Source organism: Cetorhinus maximus, chromosome 5, assembly GCF_964194155.1.
Source record: "Cetorhinus maximus chromosome 5, sCetMax3.hap1.1, whole genome shotgun sequence".
NCBI lineage: Eukaryota > Metazoa > Chordata > Chondrichthyes > Lamniformes > Cetorhinidae > Cetorhinus > Cetorhinus maximus.
This window is the reverse complement of record NC_135883.1, coordinates 58,522,280-58,541,467: the sequence shown is the minus strand read 5'-3', so window position 1 is coordinate 58,541,467 and position 19,188 is coordinate 58,522,280. Positions and strand designations below refer to the sequence as shown.

The window sequence follows — 19,188 nt, the reverse complement described above, 5'->3', positions numbered from 1 at the left end:
GCCATGAACCAATGTAACTGGGTACCATTTCAAAACAAAATTTTTCTTTTGAAAATATGTTTGCTTAAAAAAATTTCCTTGATAATTAAGAGTGATAACTTGGTGAAGTTTGATTAAAAATGGGCTTATCACAAAAAATGAGCAGAGTCATTCCACCACCGCTGAGTAACACAATTTTAAATTACTGAAATTACTTTTAAAAAGTCTCCTGCCAACGCAAGATGGGCGCACAAAATGACTACTATCTGCGCATGCGCACTGGTCCACGCATGTGCAGAAAACGAATGGCGTCATTCCACTGCGTCCAGCCTACCAGTACCGTCTGCGCATGTGTCCATGATTTCACCATGCACATACGCAGTGACGTCAGTACCCCCTCACACGGTGAAACATTAATGGCTCCATCAAAGAGCTGAGTCTATAATCAGATTTCCAATTGTCTTTTTACTGGTTGCTGGGGTTACCTGAAAGCCTGCTACTCTGCAGCCACTTTATCTGCATGGGTTAGTGATACCTGTCACGCACACTGACATTAAGAAAGGTTTAAAGGGAAAGAGCAAAAAGTGCAATTCATTAGCTGACATGAGTAGGTCCTACAAGCAAAGCCAGCGGCTGCAGACTATAATGGACATTTTGTGCAGCGCACTCCTCCCGCTTCAAGACAACCACGAAGCAGTTTGGGCAGATCCCCGCCTCAGACAGCTTCCACCCACATTAGCATTTCCTCTATAAATTGGTTTTGGTTGAATACAAATTCGTACAGTTAAGTTTAGGTATCTTCTCTGTCTAGTGGATTTTGAACTGCTGTGTTAACTTTCACTTTCTGGACAATTCTGCTCCTAGTGTCCGCTGATTGCTAAATGACACCAAGGATAAAAGGACACTGCTGCCTAAAACTCAGCTGTGATGATTTGAGCAGTACCATCTTTGGTCCTGGCTGCTGCCTGCTCAGTCACTCGCAATGACGGAGAAACATGGTCGAGCTGCGCATGCACGGTATTGGTAGTAATTGCAGCCTTAAAAAAATCTAAGTAATTTCTAGTTATATTGGCTTACCAGTAATCAGTTTCTTAGTAAATTAGAACAAAAATTATATTCAGAAGCTTTTAAAATATACCTTCTAAAAATGCTCTTGCATCAAAAAGACTCAAGTTTTAAAGCCTTCCTGAGGGCCTGCAAATAAGTGTAATTAGCAGAAACTCCCAATCATGATTTATGGGTATGATTGTGCCAAAAAAGGCAGTACAATGAAGTGGAAACTCCAAGCCATTATCTTTATCGATGGAGCTACTGCCTCACCTTAGATAGAGCTTTGATTGACTTTGTTGCTTCAAACAGAAAACACAAAAATTTGGTTTCTAATCTTTATTCTGGAATCAACATCTAAACTCAGAATCATCCAACACAGAATAAAATAATTATGCGATCATGTCATGCCAACTCTTTGAAGAGGGATCCAGTTAGTCCCACTCCCTTACATTTTCCTCACAGCTCTGCAAATTAATCCTTTCTTTATCCAATTCCCTTTTGAAAGTTGCTATTGAATCTGTTTCTGCCACCCTTTCAGGCAACGCATCAAAGCAGATCATAACTGCCTTCTGTGTTTAAAAATAAATCTTCTTTGGTCCTCTGGCTTTTTTTGTCAATTACTTCAAACCTGTGATCTCTGGTTACTGACCGAGCTCTCAGTGAAAGCAGATTCTCCCTATGTATTCTATCAAAGTCCCTCATGATTGTGAACACCTCTATCCCCTTAACCTTCTCTGATTTAAGAACCAACTTCAATTTTTCCAGTCTCCATATAATTGAAGACCCTCATCCTGGATACCATTCTAGAAAGTCTCCACTGCACCCTCTCCAAGGCCTTGACAGCCTTCCTGAGATGTGGTGCCCAGAACTGGACACAATACTCTAGCTGAGGCCTAACCAGTATAAAGACTTTTCATGACTTCCTTACTATTGTACTCCAAATCTCTGTTTATAAGGCCAAAAATCCCATAAGCTTTTTAAAACAGCTTTCTCAACTTTTCTGCCTCCTTCAAAAATTTAAATATATGAATTCCTTCATCTCTCCAAACCTGCACCCTTTTAAAATTATATCATTTAATTTATATTGCTTCTCTGTCTGAAAGACAGATTATCTGGTCATTATCATATTGCAGCTTGTGACAGTTTGCTGTTGGCTGCTACGTTTCCTACATTACAATAGTAATGCACTTCATTGCCTATAAAAGCACTTTGGGAGATCATGAAATACAAATCTTGCTTTTTTCCCTTTTTCCCATATTTTTTTCATAATGCATCACTTCACACTTCTCAACATTAAATTTAATCTGTCATATGTCCACCTATTTCACCAGTCTGTGTTCTCCTGAAGTCTATTCCCTATCCCTCTCAGTTGACTTAATTTCCAAACTTTGTGTCATCTGCAAACTTCAAAGCTGCCCAAGCCTTGGGGGCACCAATGTATATTTTCCCCCAGTCTGACAACAACTGTTCACAGCTAGTCTCTGCTTTCTGCCCCTTAGTCTATTTTGTATCCTTGCTGCCATTGACCCTTTAATTCCATAGGCTTCAATTTTACTAACAAGTCCATTATGTGGCACTTTATCGAATGCCTTTTTAAAGTCCGTATCTTCAACCTCATCTACGCTACCTTTATCAACTCACTACATTGTTTCATTGAAGAACTCAATCAAGCTCATTAGGCACAATTTGTTTTTAACAAATCTATGTTGACTGGCAACTACAAATGTCTGTTTATCCAGGTGGCAATTAATTTTGTCTCTGGAAGTTTCCCACCAACATTGGGCTGACTAGTCTCTAGTTATCAGGTTTATCCCTCTCCCTTTTTTGAATGGGGATCTAAAAGTTACAATCCTCCAGTATTCTGACACCACTCTCATGTCTAAGGATGATTAGGTGCTGCGGCCAGAGCTTCTACTTTTCCCACCCTGACTTCCCTCAGTAAACTAGAATGCCAGGACAGCAGGAATGTTGATGCTGGACAGGACTCAAAACAAATGCAAAATGTTTATATTCTACTGTGAATAATACTGACACAACTTTAAGTGAGGGCTTTCTAATTCATAGGGTCATTGTTATTTTGCTTTGCTATGTTTTAGGCAGATGAACAAAACTATCAAGTCTGTGAAGTATAGAAAAGCCCAGGAGTTCTCTGATGATAGCATTGCATGGATTTCTTCATGGCAGCTACTCGACATTTGTAAATTTTGGGTCCACCCCACACTACCCATGTTGGTTTATAACAAAATAGTAATATAGTTCATCCAACATTTGGTGACATTCCCTACCTTGCACATCAGCTCAACTTCGCAATCCTCCGTCACGTGCCAGTGCATGTACTCTGCAAAATGAGGCCCTGGACAGGGAACAAAATTGGCTCAATTAAAACAATGGTAACCTGTAAAACTCTATACAATAACTCATCAGCCTTGGGGTGGGGGTGCGGGGTAGGGAGGGAAGAACAGAGAGGATGAGGAAATGAAAGCAAGAAAGGAAACATTTACATTTACCGTAGAGTAAGGCAAAGATAAAAGCAACTAAATCAAACTAGGAAATGCAGTGATGTTGCCTACTGCAACTTTAGTTCCAACCAATATAATGCATTTGTATGAAATTCTTCTTTACTCTAGAGTAATGGGATATTAACCCACATTTTCTTTGAAATAACAGATGGAGGACTTTACTGTTAAAACCCAATATTGAACCGCATTAACAGGAGATTTCAAATTAATTTTAAAGACACAAAAGAGGGGTAATCTTACACAAGCCATGTCCAAGATAAAGGCCATTTGTATCTTACCTTGTTTTCTCAGGAATTCTTTTCTCTGGAACTCAGCTTCTGCCAGGGCAGCCTTAAATGCTACAAATGACAATTAGGAAAACATTTTCAGCCAATGAAACTTGTCCAGCTAGTCTAACATTGGGTGTAAATAAGCTGAATGTATTACTGAGGTGAAAGCACACTTACCATCCCCAATCAAAACCACAGATGACTGGTTTTTGGCCTTGCCATCCTCTATTTGGACAGTGTAAGTTCCTTCACTCTTACTTGTGAACTGCTCCAGCACCATCTCAATTATACCAGTAGACTTATCGAATGTAATCTTGTGCTCCTGTGAGGACAATCAAATGAAAACGGAGTGCAGCTGAGGAAATGGAGTACAGACTTGGAATTTGGTGAGTGGGGGAGTTTAAAGTGTTAATCTTGTTCTTAAATTTGGTTTTTAAAATCTAATCTAGTCTGTAATTAGCAATAACTGGAAAGTACTGTGGAAGCAGGTTAAGTTCTTTTTTTCTTGCAGTTTAGACAGGGTAAGTAAACTCGCGCTCTGCTGTGAGAACTGAGTAGTTAATTAGCTAACTGGTTGAATCTGGTTACTCTAGCCCCAGTTCAGTTGGCTATGAATACAGGGTTCTTTAGTGTAACTAAGGTAAATGGAGTGCAGCTGAGGAAACTGAGTGCAGACTTGGAGTTTGGTGAGTGGGGGAGTTCAGTGAAGGGGTGTTTGTTTCCTTTTTCTATCTTTCTTACCCTGTTGGAATTGGTTCTTGCTCTACTACAGGGGAAGGAGCTAGCTGTTTGGTGAATATCTGGTGAGTGGTTAAAGTCTATTCTATTCCTAAAGTTTAAAATAGTGTACAAATTGGTGTTAAAGTTTATAAAATATATAAAAAGCAAGATAAATAAGTGAATATAATAAGTAATTAGGGACTGCAGGATGACTGAGCAAACTGACCATGGTACAGGAAGCCATTCAAGTGGGGGGAGCAAAAAGGAACGTAGTGGTAGTAGGGGACAGTATAGCGAAAGGGATTGACACTTTTCTGCAGCAAAATGTGAGAGTCCAAACGGCTGTGTTGCCTGCCCGGTGCCAGGGTTCAGGATATCTGCTCAGGAGTGGAGAGGAACTTCAGTGGGACGGGGAGGACCCGGCTGTTGTGGTCTATGAAGGTACCAATGACATAGGTAGAACTAGGAAAGAGGTTCTGCATAGAGAGTATGAGGATCTAGGGTCTAAATTAAAAAGCAGAACCTCAAAGGTTCTAATCTCTGAATTATTGCCTGAGCCACATGCAAATTGGCATAGGGTACATAAAATTAGAGGAATGAACGTGTGGCTCAAAGACTAGTTTGGGAGAAATGGGTTCTGGTTTGTGGGGCATTGGCACCAGTACTGGGGAAAGTGGGGGCTGTACCATTGGGACCTGATGGTATAGACAATCATGCTGGGACTCGTGTTCTTGTGAACCACAAAACAAGGGAAGTAGAGAGGATTCTAACTAAATAGTGGGGGCAAGGTATCAAATGTGGTATATCAAAGAGTAGAGACAAGATAAGAGAGGAGAATAGTAATGTGGGAAATGAGAGTCGGAGAATGGCAGGAAGGGAGAGAGTGAAAAAACCTAACAATGCATCAGGAATCAAGACTGGATGTCACAAAGATAACACAAAGACAAAACTAAAGGCTCTGTGTCTGAATGCATGTAACATTCATAACAAAGTAAACAAATTGATAGCACACACTGAAGTGAATAAATATGGCCTGATAGCCATTATGAAGACGTGGCTGAAGGATGACAAGGGCTGGATCCTGGATATTGAGGGGTTTATGATCTTCAAGAGGAATAGGAGGCTAAGTAAAGGTGGAGGGGGTAGCACTGTTAATCAAGGATGGTATTTGTGCGATAGTGAGAGATGACCTTGGTTCAGGAGATCAGGATGTAGAATCGGTTCGGGTGGAGATGACGAATAGTAGGGGAAAGAAGTCACTAGTGGGAGTGGCCTACTGGCCTCCTAACCACAATGTAGGACAACGTATACAAGAATAAATATTGGGTGTTTGTGAGAACGGGGCAGAAATAATCATGGGTAACTTTAATCTACATATAAACTAGAAAAATCAGACTGGCAGGAGTAGCCTGGGTGAGGAGTTCATAGAATGCTTTCAATATCGTTTCTTAGGGCAGCACATTCTGGAACCAAACAGATAGCAGGTTATATTAGATTTGGTATTGTGAAATGTGACAGGATTAATTAATGACCTCAGAGTAAAGGCACCCATAGGGAGCAGCGACCACAATATGATTGAATTTTACACCCAGTATGAAAGGGTGAAGAGTGGGCCTGTCCTATGTATTTTAAACTTAAATAAGGGCAACTATGTAGGCATGAAAGCTGAGCTAGCTGAAGTGAACTGGGTAACTAGGCTGGGGATAGATCAATAGAGAAGCAGAGGCAGACATTTAAGAGGATATATCAGAATACTCAAATAAATATATTCCTACAATAAAGAAAAATTCTAAAGGGAGGACCCACCCACCATCCATGGTTAACTAAAGAAGTTAAGGAAAGCATTAAACTTAAGGAAAAAACATATAACTGAGCAAAAATGAATGCCAGATCAGATAATTGGCTAGAATATAAAGAATGACAAAGAATAATGAAAAGGTTAATTAGGAGGAAGAAATTAGAACATGAGAGGAAGCGAGCTAGAATCATAAAAATTGAAAGCAAGAGTTTCTACAGGTATTTAAACAGGAAAAAAGAGTAGGTAAAGTGAGTGTTGGTCCTCTAGAGAGTGAGAATGGGGCATTAATAGTAGATAATAAAGACATGGCAGATGAAATGAACAAATATTTTGCTTCTGTCTTCACTATAATCGATATTAAAAACTTCCAGTAATAGCTGTAACTCAGGAGGTGGAAGTGAGAGGAACTTAGTGAAATTATAATCACCAGGGAAGCCTTACTAAGCAAACTGATGGAGCTGCGGGCTGACAAGACTCCGAGTCCAGATGGACTTCACCCTGGGATCATAAAAGAGGTGGCTAATGAGGTAGCAGATGCATTGGTGTTAATTTTCCAAAACACTCTAGATTATGGAAAGGTTCCTTGAGACTGGAAAGCAGCAAATATAACCCCTCTGTTCAACAAGGGAGGGAGACAGGAAACAGGAAACTGTAGGCATGTTAGCTTGACGTCTGTCGTGGGGAAGGTGTTATAGTCAATCATTAGAGAGGTTATAGCTGGGCACTTAGAAGAATACAAGGTAATTGGGAAGAGTCAGCATGATTTTGTGAAAGGGAAATCACATTTAACCAATTTATTAGGTTCTTTGAAGGAGTAACATGTACTGTGGATAAAGGGGAGCCTGTAGATGTACTGTACTTGGATTTCCAGATGGCATTTGATAAGCTGCCACATCAAAGGTTATTGTGGAAAATAAAAGCTCATAGTGCAAAGGATAACATATTAGCCTGAATAGCGGATTGGCTGCCTAGCATAAAAGAGAGTTTGCATTTTTTAAATTCATTCATGGGATGTGGGCGTCGTTGGCTGGGCCAGCATTTATTGCCCATCCCTAATTGCCCTTGAGAGGATGGTGGTGAGCTGTCTCCTTGAACTGCTGCTGTCCCTGTGGTGTAGGTACACCCACCGTGCTGATAGGGAGGGAGTTCCAGGATTTTGACCCAGTGACAGTGAAGGAACAGCTATATATTTCCAAGTCAGGATGGTGAGTGACTTGGAGGGGAACCAGGTGGTGGTGTTCCCATGCGTCTGCTACCTTTTTCCTTCTAGATGGTTGTGGTCGTGGGTTTGGAAGGTGCTGTCTAAGGAGCCTTGGTGAGTTCCTGCAGTGAATCTTGTAGATGGTACACACTGCTGCCACTGTGCATCTGTGGTGGAGAGAATGAATGTTTCTGGGTGGGGTGCCAATCAAGCAGGCTGCTTTGTCCTGGATGGTGTCAAGCTTCTTAAGTGTTGTGGGAGCTGCACTCATCCAGGCAAGTGGGAAGTATTCCATCACACTCCTGACTTGTGCCTTGTAGATGGCGGACAGGCTTGGCGGAGTCAGGAGGTGAGTTACTCGTCACAGGATTCCTAGCCTCTGATCTGATCTTGTAGCCACAGTATTTATATGGCTAGTCCAGTTCAGTTTCTGGTCAATGGTAACTCCCAAGATGTTGACAGTGGAGGGTTCAGTGATGGTAATGCCATCGAATGTCAAATGGTGATAATTAGATTCTCCCTTATTGGAGATGGTCATTGCCTGAATCTTCTGTGGCGCGAATGTTACTTGTCACTCGTCAGCCCAAGCCTGGATATTTTCCAGATCTTTCTGCATTTGTGCGAGGGGTGGAGGGAATCCCCACCTGTCAAAGTGCACTCTTTCGCGTATGCGCGCGAAAGAGCACACTGCTCCCTGAGGCAAAGTGCTGTCTCAGGGAGTTTAGTGAAAGGTAAGTAAACGCTAAAACTAGAGAAATATTAAAATTATTATCATGTCCCCCTCACGTGACAATGTCACACGAGATGGGACATGTTAATAATAAACACATAAAATTTATTAAATTTTTTTAAAACGTAGATGAAACTTCATCCCGCCAGTGAATGAGGTTTCATGAATAATCTGGAGCCCACTGGGGCTCCTGGCCTGCCCGCCAGCCTTAAGGTTGGACGGGCAGGGTATTTAATAATGTTAATTAGCCTGTCAATGGCCTTAATTGGCCATTGACAGGTCGGCGGGCGGACAGCTGAATTCATTGTCCACCCACCTTGGTGAATATTTAAAGGGGCCGGGTTGATGTCGGAGGTTCCTCCCAATGTCATCCCGCGTCATTTCCCCCTCGGCGAGCAGGCCCCGCCTCCAAATCGCCAAGGGGAAAATCCTGGCCATAGGGTGGGATTTTTCAGCCCCTCCCGCCGGTGGGATCTTCCAGCCCTGCCAAAGCCAACGGAGACTTGAATGGCTCGCTGCATCCGCCACGGGTGAACCCGTTGCAGCAGGGCCGGAGAATCCCAGCTATAAGGTAAAGTTACCACTTTGTGCACAATCAGCAATCCAGCCGCAAATTGCTCCCAAAATTGTGCTAGTTTTGAGAAACGTTTTTATTTTCTCGAGTCTTCACTCATTTGCATAAGACTGAAAGTTAAATCTGCCATGAACCAGTGGAAACTCCAAGGCCAGCAAATTGGTATGCATCTGAAAGACAGGTTGCTTTTAGTGTGGCCTCAGTCAAAAGTCAGATTTTTTTTTCTGCAACTGCCCAACATCCTGCACATTTCCAGCAGTTTCCACTCTTACTCCTGACTTGGGTTTATTGATAAAATAATATGTCGAAATACAGATAGGCGACACTTTGTTGTGGCACACATTGAAGTCCCTTGGAGCTTTCTGCAATAGCCACACTTCATCCCATCCCTTACAGGTAATTTGTGTTGAAGAGAGTCATTACCTTGCTGTCTGTCAGCTCCATGTCATTGACAATGAACTTGCAAGTAGCGGTGGGCGACACAGCCTCAGCCTGAAGCCAAAAACGAACTTGGCCTTTTTCAAAAACCTCATAGGATAATTCTTTTTTCAATGGGATTGCTAAGAGGAAAGGGAAGTAAGAGTTGCTTTTAATTGCACAGTTACGGTATTCAACAAAAAAATGTTAGCGGAATTGTTTGGATTTTAAAAAAGTTCCACAAGCATTCTCCAGATAGCCTGAGGTTTTAGTGGAAAATTTGTGCAAAACCCAGGAAAATGCAAATAGTGATAAATGCACAATGTTCAACACTAGCAGACGTTCAATATAATCATTCCTGATTAGGAGCTATGATTCTATATAACTCACAATGCATTATTCTTCAAATGAAGTGGAGCTGTTTACAGCCTGTTCTTTTAAGGCGTTTGTTGTGAGTAGTCACAGCCTGAAGCTAGTTAATTTCTGAGAGTCATAAAATGTTGAGGAATCAAGTGTTGGTTGCTTTCTTTTTTAATAATTCTTAAATGCTGGATGTTCACAGGGGGTTTCCTCATTGTTTCATGGCAATTTATTGCCGTTTCATGAATTTGATATTTAGGCCAATCAGAAATAGCAACAGAGTAAGAGCTTGGCTCATCACTATTAGCCCACTAAAAGTGAGCTTCATCTTCCCAGGGCTGGAGCTCATTTCCACATAGAGCAGGCTCATTGCAGAATCTCTGGAACAAAGCTGGAGCCTGGGGCTACCCATACATTAAATACTGCTAGTGCTTTAGTACTTTAAAAGCTGGTTGGAGGTTTAAAAGCAGTGGAAGAACCCTGAAGAGGGAACAGTGGATCTTTCTCTGGGCCTCAGCTAAGTTGAGGCTGGAACTTTTATAGTATTTGGGTCCCGCTGACCAGGTCCTTTCCTTTTACCTAATTACATAAAGGGCTTACTACCACTGTCTTAGGGATAGCCACCATCTTTATCCTGGCACTCTCAGGGATTGACAGAGACAGGAAAATGAGGCAGCTTGCCGGGATCCGCTGATGAAAATGTGGTGGGAGGCTATGCCATCTAAATTTTCCCTATTTGTCGCTGTTATCCTACCCAATGTCCAAGTAGAAAATCCAGCCCAGCCCTAGAATATGAGAAAGTGAATAATGAAAGCACCATCGTATCATGTTTTGCAGTAATCTTGCTAGTGAAAGTTCAGCTATACTCACTTGGATGTTTGATTTCATGGCTTAAAGTCATTAAACGTTCCAATTCTGAAAAATAGAAGGCAGATGGTTTTCATTTTGTGAAGTATTTTATAAGATTTAATAATCAAACCCAATACACTGTTTACATTCTATAGGATAGATTTCTCAATTTTTCCATCTGGATGTTAAGTATTGCATGGATAATAAAGAAACTCTGGTAGGAAGGATTCTGTTAATTGACTTGCAAGCCTCCCAACCAGAATTTCCTTTATGAACTCAGCTCTGACCGTATTTATTGCCCAGGCAACAAAGACAAAAATCTACCCTAAGTATTCCAACCAGATACAATGGGGCTGAAATTCCAGTCAGCATGCTTTACCAGCAGGAGGAAGACAATGGGCTCTAAGTGTGTCCATGTCTGAAATTCAAGATCTCTTCCCTTATTTTAAGGACAAGGTCGTCTGTATAGTCAAGGTGAACCACCAGAAGTTGCATTAGGGCACTGCCAGTCCCCCATCTCATTGTTTTTTTTATTCATTGGATGTAGGCGTCGCTGGCTAGGCCAGCATTTGCCCATCCCTAATTGCCATTGTTCAGAGGGCATTTAAGAGTCAACCACATTGCTGAGAGCCTGGAGTCACATGTAGGCCAGACCAGGTAAGGACAGCAGATTTCCTTCCCTAAAGGACATTTGTGAACCAGATGGGTTTTTACAGCAATTGACATGGTCATCATTAGACTTTTAACGCCAGATTTTTTAAATTGAAATTGAAATTCCGCCATCTGCTGTGGCAAGATTCAAACCCGGGTCTCCAGATCATTACCCTAGGTCTCTGGATTACTAGTCCAGCGAAAGTACCGCTACCCCATTGCCTCCCAAGGCTTGTGTAAGAGAATGATCGACAGAATTCCCAGGGGAGCTCAGGAAATCTCCCCAGACACACTACCTTGAGGTAAGAAAGTCAAGAATGATCAGCTCATTGACATTTCTACTGGGCTATATGGGATCATCCACTCCCACCGAAAGTCAATGGACTTTTGGCTGGCCTATCCAATCTCGCACAGCGGGACCTGCCATTACGGGGCCGGAAAATCCTGGCCTGAGGTTTTCCTTAGCATGTTGGCCATGCAAGAGGCCCACTCAGATACAGCCTTACCCTGATCAGGTGTGTGAAAGAATGCATACCTTTCTTTTCTAAAACATAGCTGGAAGAGGTGCCATCAGTGTCTGATACTGCCACAGAGTATGTTCCCAAATCGGACATGTCAGGGTGCTTAAAGACCAATTTGGACCTAGAAGAGAAAAAAAAGATTGGATTTTTTTCTGAAAGGGAATGCTACAGTTTAGCCTTTTTCCCCAACACCCTTTTCTGATGACTGTTTCCATAAGCAGACTGCCTCTCTTACAAGCTGAACCCATATCTTTTACCCTTGCTAGAGTGAGACAGCATAGGCCAGCTCTAACAACTAACCCTCGTCATTGTAAATTGGTCTGGATGCCCATTGTGTATTCTTTCAGTCTAGAAGGTAAGAAAAATTACAACGCTTTTCTACAGGCTAATCATAAATTATACTTAATTGAAGCTACAATGTAGCAAGGTTCTATACAACAGAGCTGCATTCATATAACTGAGTTGAACGTTTGGTGGTTCTTCCAGCTGACCGTGTTAGGTTATCCTGTTTCTAGACTCATTGTCTTTCTTGGGCACATAGAAGAGTATCAGGTGCTGACAACCAAGGGACTAGACCTGATATTCTGTCCGTAGACTTAAATTGAATGGAAAATAATGCGGTCTGTTATTCTGAAGTGCAATCGTCCCTGACTGATTTTCACTTATGTGCTCCCAGGTGACCTAACACATCCAGATACAGGTAAAGCAAAAGCTGGTGGTAAACGTGTGAGCACTGCACATAAAACGCTGTCATTCAGGGTTTAGGTAGTCCCCACTTCCTTCACCCCACCATTGGTGGCTGTGTCTTCAGCTGTCTAGATTCCAAGCTCTGGAATTCCCTCACTAAACCTCTCTTCATCTCACTCGTCCTTCATGATACTCCTCAACACCTACATTTTTTGCTAAGCTTTTAGTCATCTGTCCTCATTTGGCATGGTGTCAATTTTTGTCTGATTACAGTTCCATTAATTGCTTTGGTAAATTTTACCACAGTAAAGGCACTATATAAATGTAAGTTGTTGTCGAACTACAAACTAGCAGCCAGGAAGTGGGGGGGGGGGTGCAGGGTGGGGAATGCTCCATTCCACCTCACTTCTATCCACCCCTCCCAAGCCTCCAGAGGGATTATTAGACCAGAGTGTCCATGATCAATCCACTCGTAATTAAGAATGTTTGTATTTCAACCAACAACATGCATCTATCATAGAGCAAAGGGAATGCTTAGAAAGATCAGAGATTCAGAGCTAGCTCACAAAATTTCTAATATTTAAGTAACTTTAGCCATTTAAAACAATATAAAATCAATGATCAAAAGAAAAAACAGGGAGACCCTCTACAATGTTGCAATATCTGCAACAGACTTATAAGTTAGTTTCCCTTAGCTTTTCACCAAAGAAAGGAGGCCCAATTTTCCTGACTTCTGCCCTGGGAACTCCCATTTACCAGACACAAAAGTTGGGAGAAGCAGAGCAGAGGTAAATTATGCCAGATCCCTGTCTCTTTTCCATTGATCCAGAGTTCCTGAGCTTTTCTGGGGCTGCAATAAGCATGGCCCCAGTGGTGGGAAGGATTGAATTTACAGCTTTCCTGTATAGTTCAATATTACAACATGTAGGCGCATCATGAGCCATGAGGGAGCTAAATCCAAACCATGCTCAATCTGGAATAAAATGGAACTTCAAAGCAATATGAAAACCATGAGTGCTCGGGGAACCAGAGGGCACAGTTTTTAAGCGCTTTGCAAAAGAAGCAAATGTGAGGTGAGAAATTTTTTTTTCGCACAGCGAATGGTTGGGGTTTGGAATACATTGCCTCGAAGTGTGGTTGAGGCAGGTTCAATTGAGGCATTCAAGAGGGCATTGGATGATTATCTAAATAGAGACAACGTGCAGGGTTATGGGGAAAAGGCAGAAGATTGGCATTAAGTTAAAATGCTCAGAGAGCTGGTGCAGACAAGATGGGCTGAATGGCCTCCTTCTACACTGTGACAATAGTGCGTAACAATAGTGTAATAGTGTGAGTCTTGAAAGGAAATCACCCTGGACTTAATGTAACTAAAAATATGCAAAACTACCTACTTTTCACCCTCTGTTTCAATGTGGACCTTCGAGAAGTCAGTTATCTCTTCATAGGCCTTGCCCCAGGCAAATTGGGAGGCATCTGTCATTTCATGGCACTCAAAGTTCAAGTAAATATTTCCTTCTGCATCGACACCAGCAGTGATTTCCTTGGTTCCTTAAAGATTAAGAACAAATACAATATTAACAGAATGCTTATCTAATTAGAAGAATTGTGAAGGCAGTGTATTTTATGTCCAAAATACAATCTCATTTTCTAAAATAAAACATTCTTACCTGTCATAAGACATTTGAATAGGTTATTCCCCCACTATATAAGCACTTTGAGTGCCATTAATAATCTAAGGCATCTCACAACACTTTCACTGTAAAGTGAGGGACATGACTTCAAACTGATCAGCGCTACTCAACCCCACAAAGCCATGTTTTTGGTCGGGAATGCAGATTTCCCAGTACATGGCGGACTGGCACAATCCAAAGTCCAGGACTACGTGCTGAGGGACGCACTAAAGCTTGGGGCAGCTGCCGCAAAGGCGCAATGGGGAAGGGTCGCTGTCTAAGACCTTTCTACCACAGCGCACCGAGAGACTGGGAACTGTTTAGAGCCCCTTGGGCTGTACAGATCAAAATGAAAGGCTGTAAATGATTGTAATATTGTTTGTACTGATGCACCTGGTGATACATTTTGTAAAAGTTTAACCTGGATTGTACCCTTGTAATGTTGTTATTGAAATGGTTTGGAATGTGATTGAAGATATTTTATGAATAAAGTATATTTTTACAAAAAAAAAAACATGGCATGGTTTCCTGGTGCCGGCCAGCTCACGAGCAGCTCCTTGACTGGTTTCAAAGGCCCCTTTCCACTTCTCACCACTGCACCACTCTTCCCTCGCCACCCCCCAACCACGCACCACCCCACCACCACCCACCCACCCACCCCCCCCCCTTCATTTGCAACAGAGCCACCTTTGACAATAGCATTGAATACATTTCTGGCAAGACTCTAAATGTGGGGAGTATTTTGAACTAAAAGCACTCTCTCTAGTTTCTTTCCTTCTTAAAAGGAAGACAAAATATTTAATTCAAATAAGAGCTGTAGCATAACACAAATCCTGCAATGCCGTGCTGAGCTGGCTTGGCACAATGGCCTTTTATATTGGCCTAGTCAGTAAAAAAAAAATAGCTCATAGTGTACCTGGTCTAGCTTGAATGAGGACAGGTTCAGAAGGCTCAGAAGGCTTGCCTTGACCAGCTGCATTCACTGCATGGACTCTGAAAATGTAGCTCCGTCCTTCCTCTAACTTGGTAACCTGTGAAGATAATGAAATAAAACCAGGTAATCAAACAGAATTAACAAAATGTTTGTTGTTACTTCTATTAAATACAGTTAATGCTCTTGGAGTTAATTCCTTCAAGAAGTGGACATTTGCCTGATGAAAATGGAACTGAAGTTAGTAAGAATAATCATAAACTGTAAACAGCAATGCCATTGCAACCATTGTTTTCTGACCCGTGAATAGCAAAGACTGGCTGGGCATTTCCATAGGAGCATATAGAGCAGTAACAGGTCAGCATAATTTCTGTACTGTCTGTCACTCTTGGTGATCCAATCCCTAACCCATAGCAGAGATCTGAAGTAATGGTCAAACCAAGAGCTCACTGCTCTGAAGAAACTATGATTTTGGTCCCCTCAAGTAAACAGTTGGTTAAGACACTGAGTAGTTGAGCCTTGCAGAGGATGATCTCCAGTGTTAGTTGATTTCAATTGCAATGCCTGATTTTTAGCAAAGAGATCATCCAGGACTCGCATCCAGGCTTGGTGGAAATATGCATGTGGGTATGTAATCTCTGAATATGAATTAAAAAATAACAAAAATGAATATTACATGAAGGGCATACTTCAGAATTATGAAGAGAAATTTGTTTTTCATTGTTGATTTTATCCCCCCAATTTTCTCCTTTCCTCCCCTGAAGCTGATTCATACTAATATATAGTTCCCGCGCAGGCAGCCACTGTGATACCTCACCCAAGTGGCCATTCTTCATGTATGAACTTAAACAACAAATTTATTCTGTGATTCTTCTAACCATCATGGCCAAACCTGATCCATTTGTCACATGGCAGCCACACATGGAATTCTGGTTAGTGATCAAGAACAGAAACATGGCTAATTTGGTACAGGGGCTTTAAGGCTAATTGTAGTATTCCATATGAAGTCTAAATATTTAAACATCCAAGTAAATTGAGGAATTTAACATAATAGCGCGGAATGATTCATTCCTAACCTTCAAGTACCGAGTGGATACCGCTTTCTCCGTCACGGTTCTCCATTCCTCAGAACTTGCTTCACAGATATCCACGGTGTAGCCAGTGACAGGACTACTTCCGGTGAAAATTGGCGCCTTCCATTGGATCACCAGTGAATGGTTTCTTATTTCACAGAATGTCAAGTCATAAGTGGGGCCTGAAAAGTGTATAGAAAATAAGAAAAACACCTTAGTGCTACCCAATGTCGTGACTTCGGGAAGTGTTCTGCAACAAACAAAGTGACGGCCAAAGTTAAAAGTAAGTACAGGTGAAGAAGACTTGGCACATATGTCTACATTTCATGTCACAAAAATATCTCTGCCATTAGAGAGCTGGGGTTTTTTTACCTTAATTGTTCCTTTGCTCTATTTGATTGCCCAGGCATAACGCTTACAGGAAAATTGGGTGGAAGATGTGTTTACCTTAGCATGTCTTAAAGCAAGCTACAACAAATGAAGTGCTTTTCAACTGTAGTCATCATTATATTGTCAACATGTATGGGCAGACCCATGGCAGAGTGGTGACCTCAAGTTTCTGCCTATGCTTGCCAAATGTACATTTTGGATTGAAAGGGGCTGGAGTATCCAGGCCCATTCTTTCTTCAGGACACTGGGCTTCACCCCTGTGCACAGATCCAAAAAAATATAGGCTGGAATCTATGCTGAGGGCGAGCTCCCCACTTCCCAGCATAAATGTCAGGGCCGAGTCTGCCTCTGCTTAGCCGGTTCATCCCACTTTAATTTTTTTGGGTGACGGCCCTTTAATTAGAATGAGGCGGGATTTCTGTCCGTCTCCAGGAGGACGCAACGTCTCAGAGCTGCCGGCCAATCGGAGGACGGCACCTCTGCACACCGGTAATGCCAGCAGAAGCGGTGGCCACTGCTGGTACTGCAGGTAGGCCAGGGAGGTGGCATTCAGGTACACCCAGGGTCTCACTGGGGCCAGGCTGACAGGCCCCGGTAAGGGGGAGGAGTTGGGGCATGTTAAACGGGCAGGGAGGAGGATTAACTATGGGGGGGTGCAGAGCCAACACTGTGGGGGGTAGGACTCCAAATGGCACTGGAGGCTTGAAAGGAGAAACACCCGCTTTCACTGACCAGTAGCCTACAGGGTTAAACCTGCTGGGCTATACGGGTGCCAGCCTCTCTTGCCGCCTGTTAGTTCAGAATGGGTGGTATGAGGCTCTTAAGTGGGCATTAATTGCCTACTTAAGGGCCTCAATTGGGCTATGTGTGGGTGGACCACCCAATGCCTCTTCCACTACCTGTAAAATCGTTGTGGGGTGGGCACAATGACAGGACCCCCTAATTTACGGGTTCACCAACCTGTTTTCCTGCCTTGGGGTAGCCTGTAAAATTCAGCCCTTTGTCTCCGGGGGCTGTCTTATTTTCCATATTTTTAGATCAGACGCTTTCACAGTGAAACCAACACTAAATAATCCACACACCAACAATCCTCAGCCACCACTGTTAGTGACACACAAGAACAGCTGTTTCATTGCCATGTTAGCACTGCGGTTCCAAAATAAACACTTCTGCCTTGAGATTTTGCAGGGGTTCCTGGAGCGTCTGCAGAAACCCTGGGGAAATGGTGGAAATGCCAACAGGTGCCCATTTACCCCACTTGGCTGGGATTTACTCTGATCTTCTTTGAATTTAAGTTAGGAATCTGAGAAAACCACATGCTACTTTAGGACCTTAGTGTACATTTTCAAATAAAAATTAAAGCTACATTTTGCCTATTGTCGGTGCCCTTTCCTTTCCCCAATTCCTTCCAACCATTCTCTCTTTCCAATCCTCTTATTCTCTCTGGTCGATATTTATATCCTAGACTTGTAGAGATTTCAGTGTATGTCATTCAACCCATCTGTGCCACACCTCTTCAACAGGATCTATTCCCATTTCCTCGCTCTTTCTATGTATCCTTATAACTCTTCCTTTTCGAGTACTTATCCAATTCCCCTTTAAACATACTTTCTTCTCTTTGTTAATAGACACTTAGGATAAAGCGAGCTCGAATAACTCACTAATTGAAAATTTCTTCTGTTCTGCTCTTCACTCACCATATTACCAATTCACCAGCTAATGGAAACATCTTTCACTATTTCGAGATTCACATTCTCAAAATCTTTCACAATTCTGAAAACTTCTATCATTTAATTTCAATAGTATTTAACGCTACCTATTATATCATTTGACCTTTTTGTACCATTTCACCCCTACACAAAAAAAAAGCCTTGGAATGTTTTACTTGCGGTGTTTAATTTTTGCCATCAATTTTAGAATTTAAAAATAAAATTATTCAGTGGCTGAAAACTCTCCTTAAGGCTTACTATCAGCCGATTAAGAACACATACATCAAAGTTTTTGACTTCAGCACATTGTAAATGTGACCATGTTGTTCTTTGACATGTGGAAGCTCATCACAGTACCTGGATGAGTAAGTGTGTCCACAACTCTGGAATGATGAGCAGCGGTCTATGCAAAAGTAGTAGATTCCACCCTCACCACTTTCCACCATTATATAGATTGCGTATTCATGCAGAACTTACTTTCCAATGTCAGAATCTTTGGCTCAAGAATTCCAGGAGAATCACTCCACCGGTGCAAGTGCAGTAGAGTGGAATCTCCACCCACTCTAGCCCCAACCCAATACTTTGTCCTCAGTTCCCAAGATCATTTGCATGTATGGGGCAAACCACCACTGCCTGCATCATCAGCATCTGCCCCAGTCCACACTGGTGAAGCTGAGCAACCCACAGGCACTCCGCCTGAGGTCCTCCAAGGGTCCAAACAGGGCCCAAGAAAGTACTTAACTTTTTGAAGTATCCAGTTCCATAAGGAACCATTTTACCTCCAGGCAAGATAATCAATCTTCTCCGGGATCAATCACTTTCAGAAGGCCTCAATGGGGCTAGGTCTCAGCTCACATACGTTCCACTGAGGCCTTTCAAAGGGGTAAAGGCAGAAATCTCAAAGCAGCTCAAGCACGCACTCCCACCATGTCCCCTTGAACATCTGCTCTTGGCTCTCCACCACCGGAATATAAAGAACCATCTGAATGGGGCAAACCCCCGCCTAGTCCGCTTTGATCCTCAACTTCCTGCCTCCCCCTGCCCCAGACTGAAATTAGGATTTCAATCTTTCCAGGCCCAGACATCTTGA

The 19,188-nt window shown here is 42.3% G+C and overlaps 1 protein-coding gene and 1 long non-coding RNA gene across 3 annotated transcripts in view; one reads left to right on the top strand and one right to left on the bottom strand.

The window, feature by feature from the left end:
- Window positions 1-19,188, top strand: part of LOC144680666 (uncharacterized) — a 475,346-nt gene that overhangs the window by 76,269 nt on the left and 379,889 nt on the right. The window lies entirely within an intron of this gene.
- Window positions 1-19,188, bottom strand: part of myom2b (myomesin 2b) — a 175,737-nt gene that overhangs the window by 69,320 nt on the left and 87,229 nt on the right. For both annotated transcript variants that reach the window (XM_078541894.1, XM_078541896.1), the window contains 9 exons: window positions 16,003-16,181; window positions 14,912-15,026; window positions 13,717-13,873; window positions 11,653-11,759; window positions 10,488-10,532; window positions 9,264-9,400; window positions 3,995-4,139; window positions 3,827-3,886; window positions 3,315-3,382 (listed from right to left, as the gene is read on the bottom strand). In XM_078541894.1, the coding sequence (XP_078398020.1) occupies window positions 3,315-3,382; window positions 3,827-3,886; window positions 3,995-4,139; window positions 9,264-9,400; window positions 10,488-10,532; window positions 11,653-11,759; window positions 13,717-13,873; window positions 14,912-15,026; window positions 16,003-16,181 (1,013 nt within the window). The remainder of the gene's footprint in view (window positions 1-3,314; window positions 3,383-3,826; window positions 3,887-3,994; window positions 4,140-9,263; window positions 9,401-10,487; window positions 10,533-11,652; window positions 11,760-13,716; window positions 13,874-14,911; window positions 15,027-16,002; window positions 16,182-19,188) is intronic.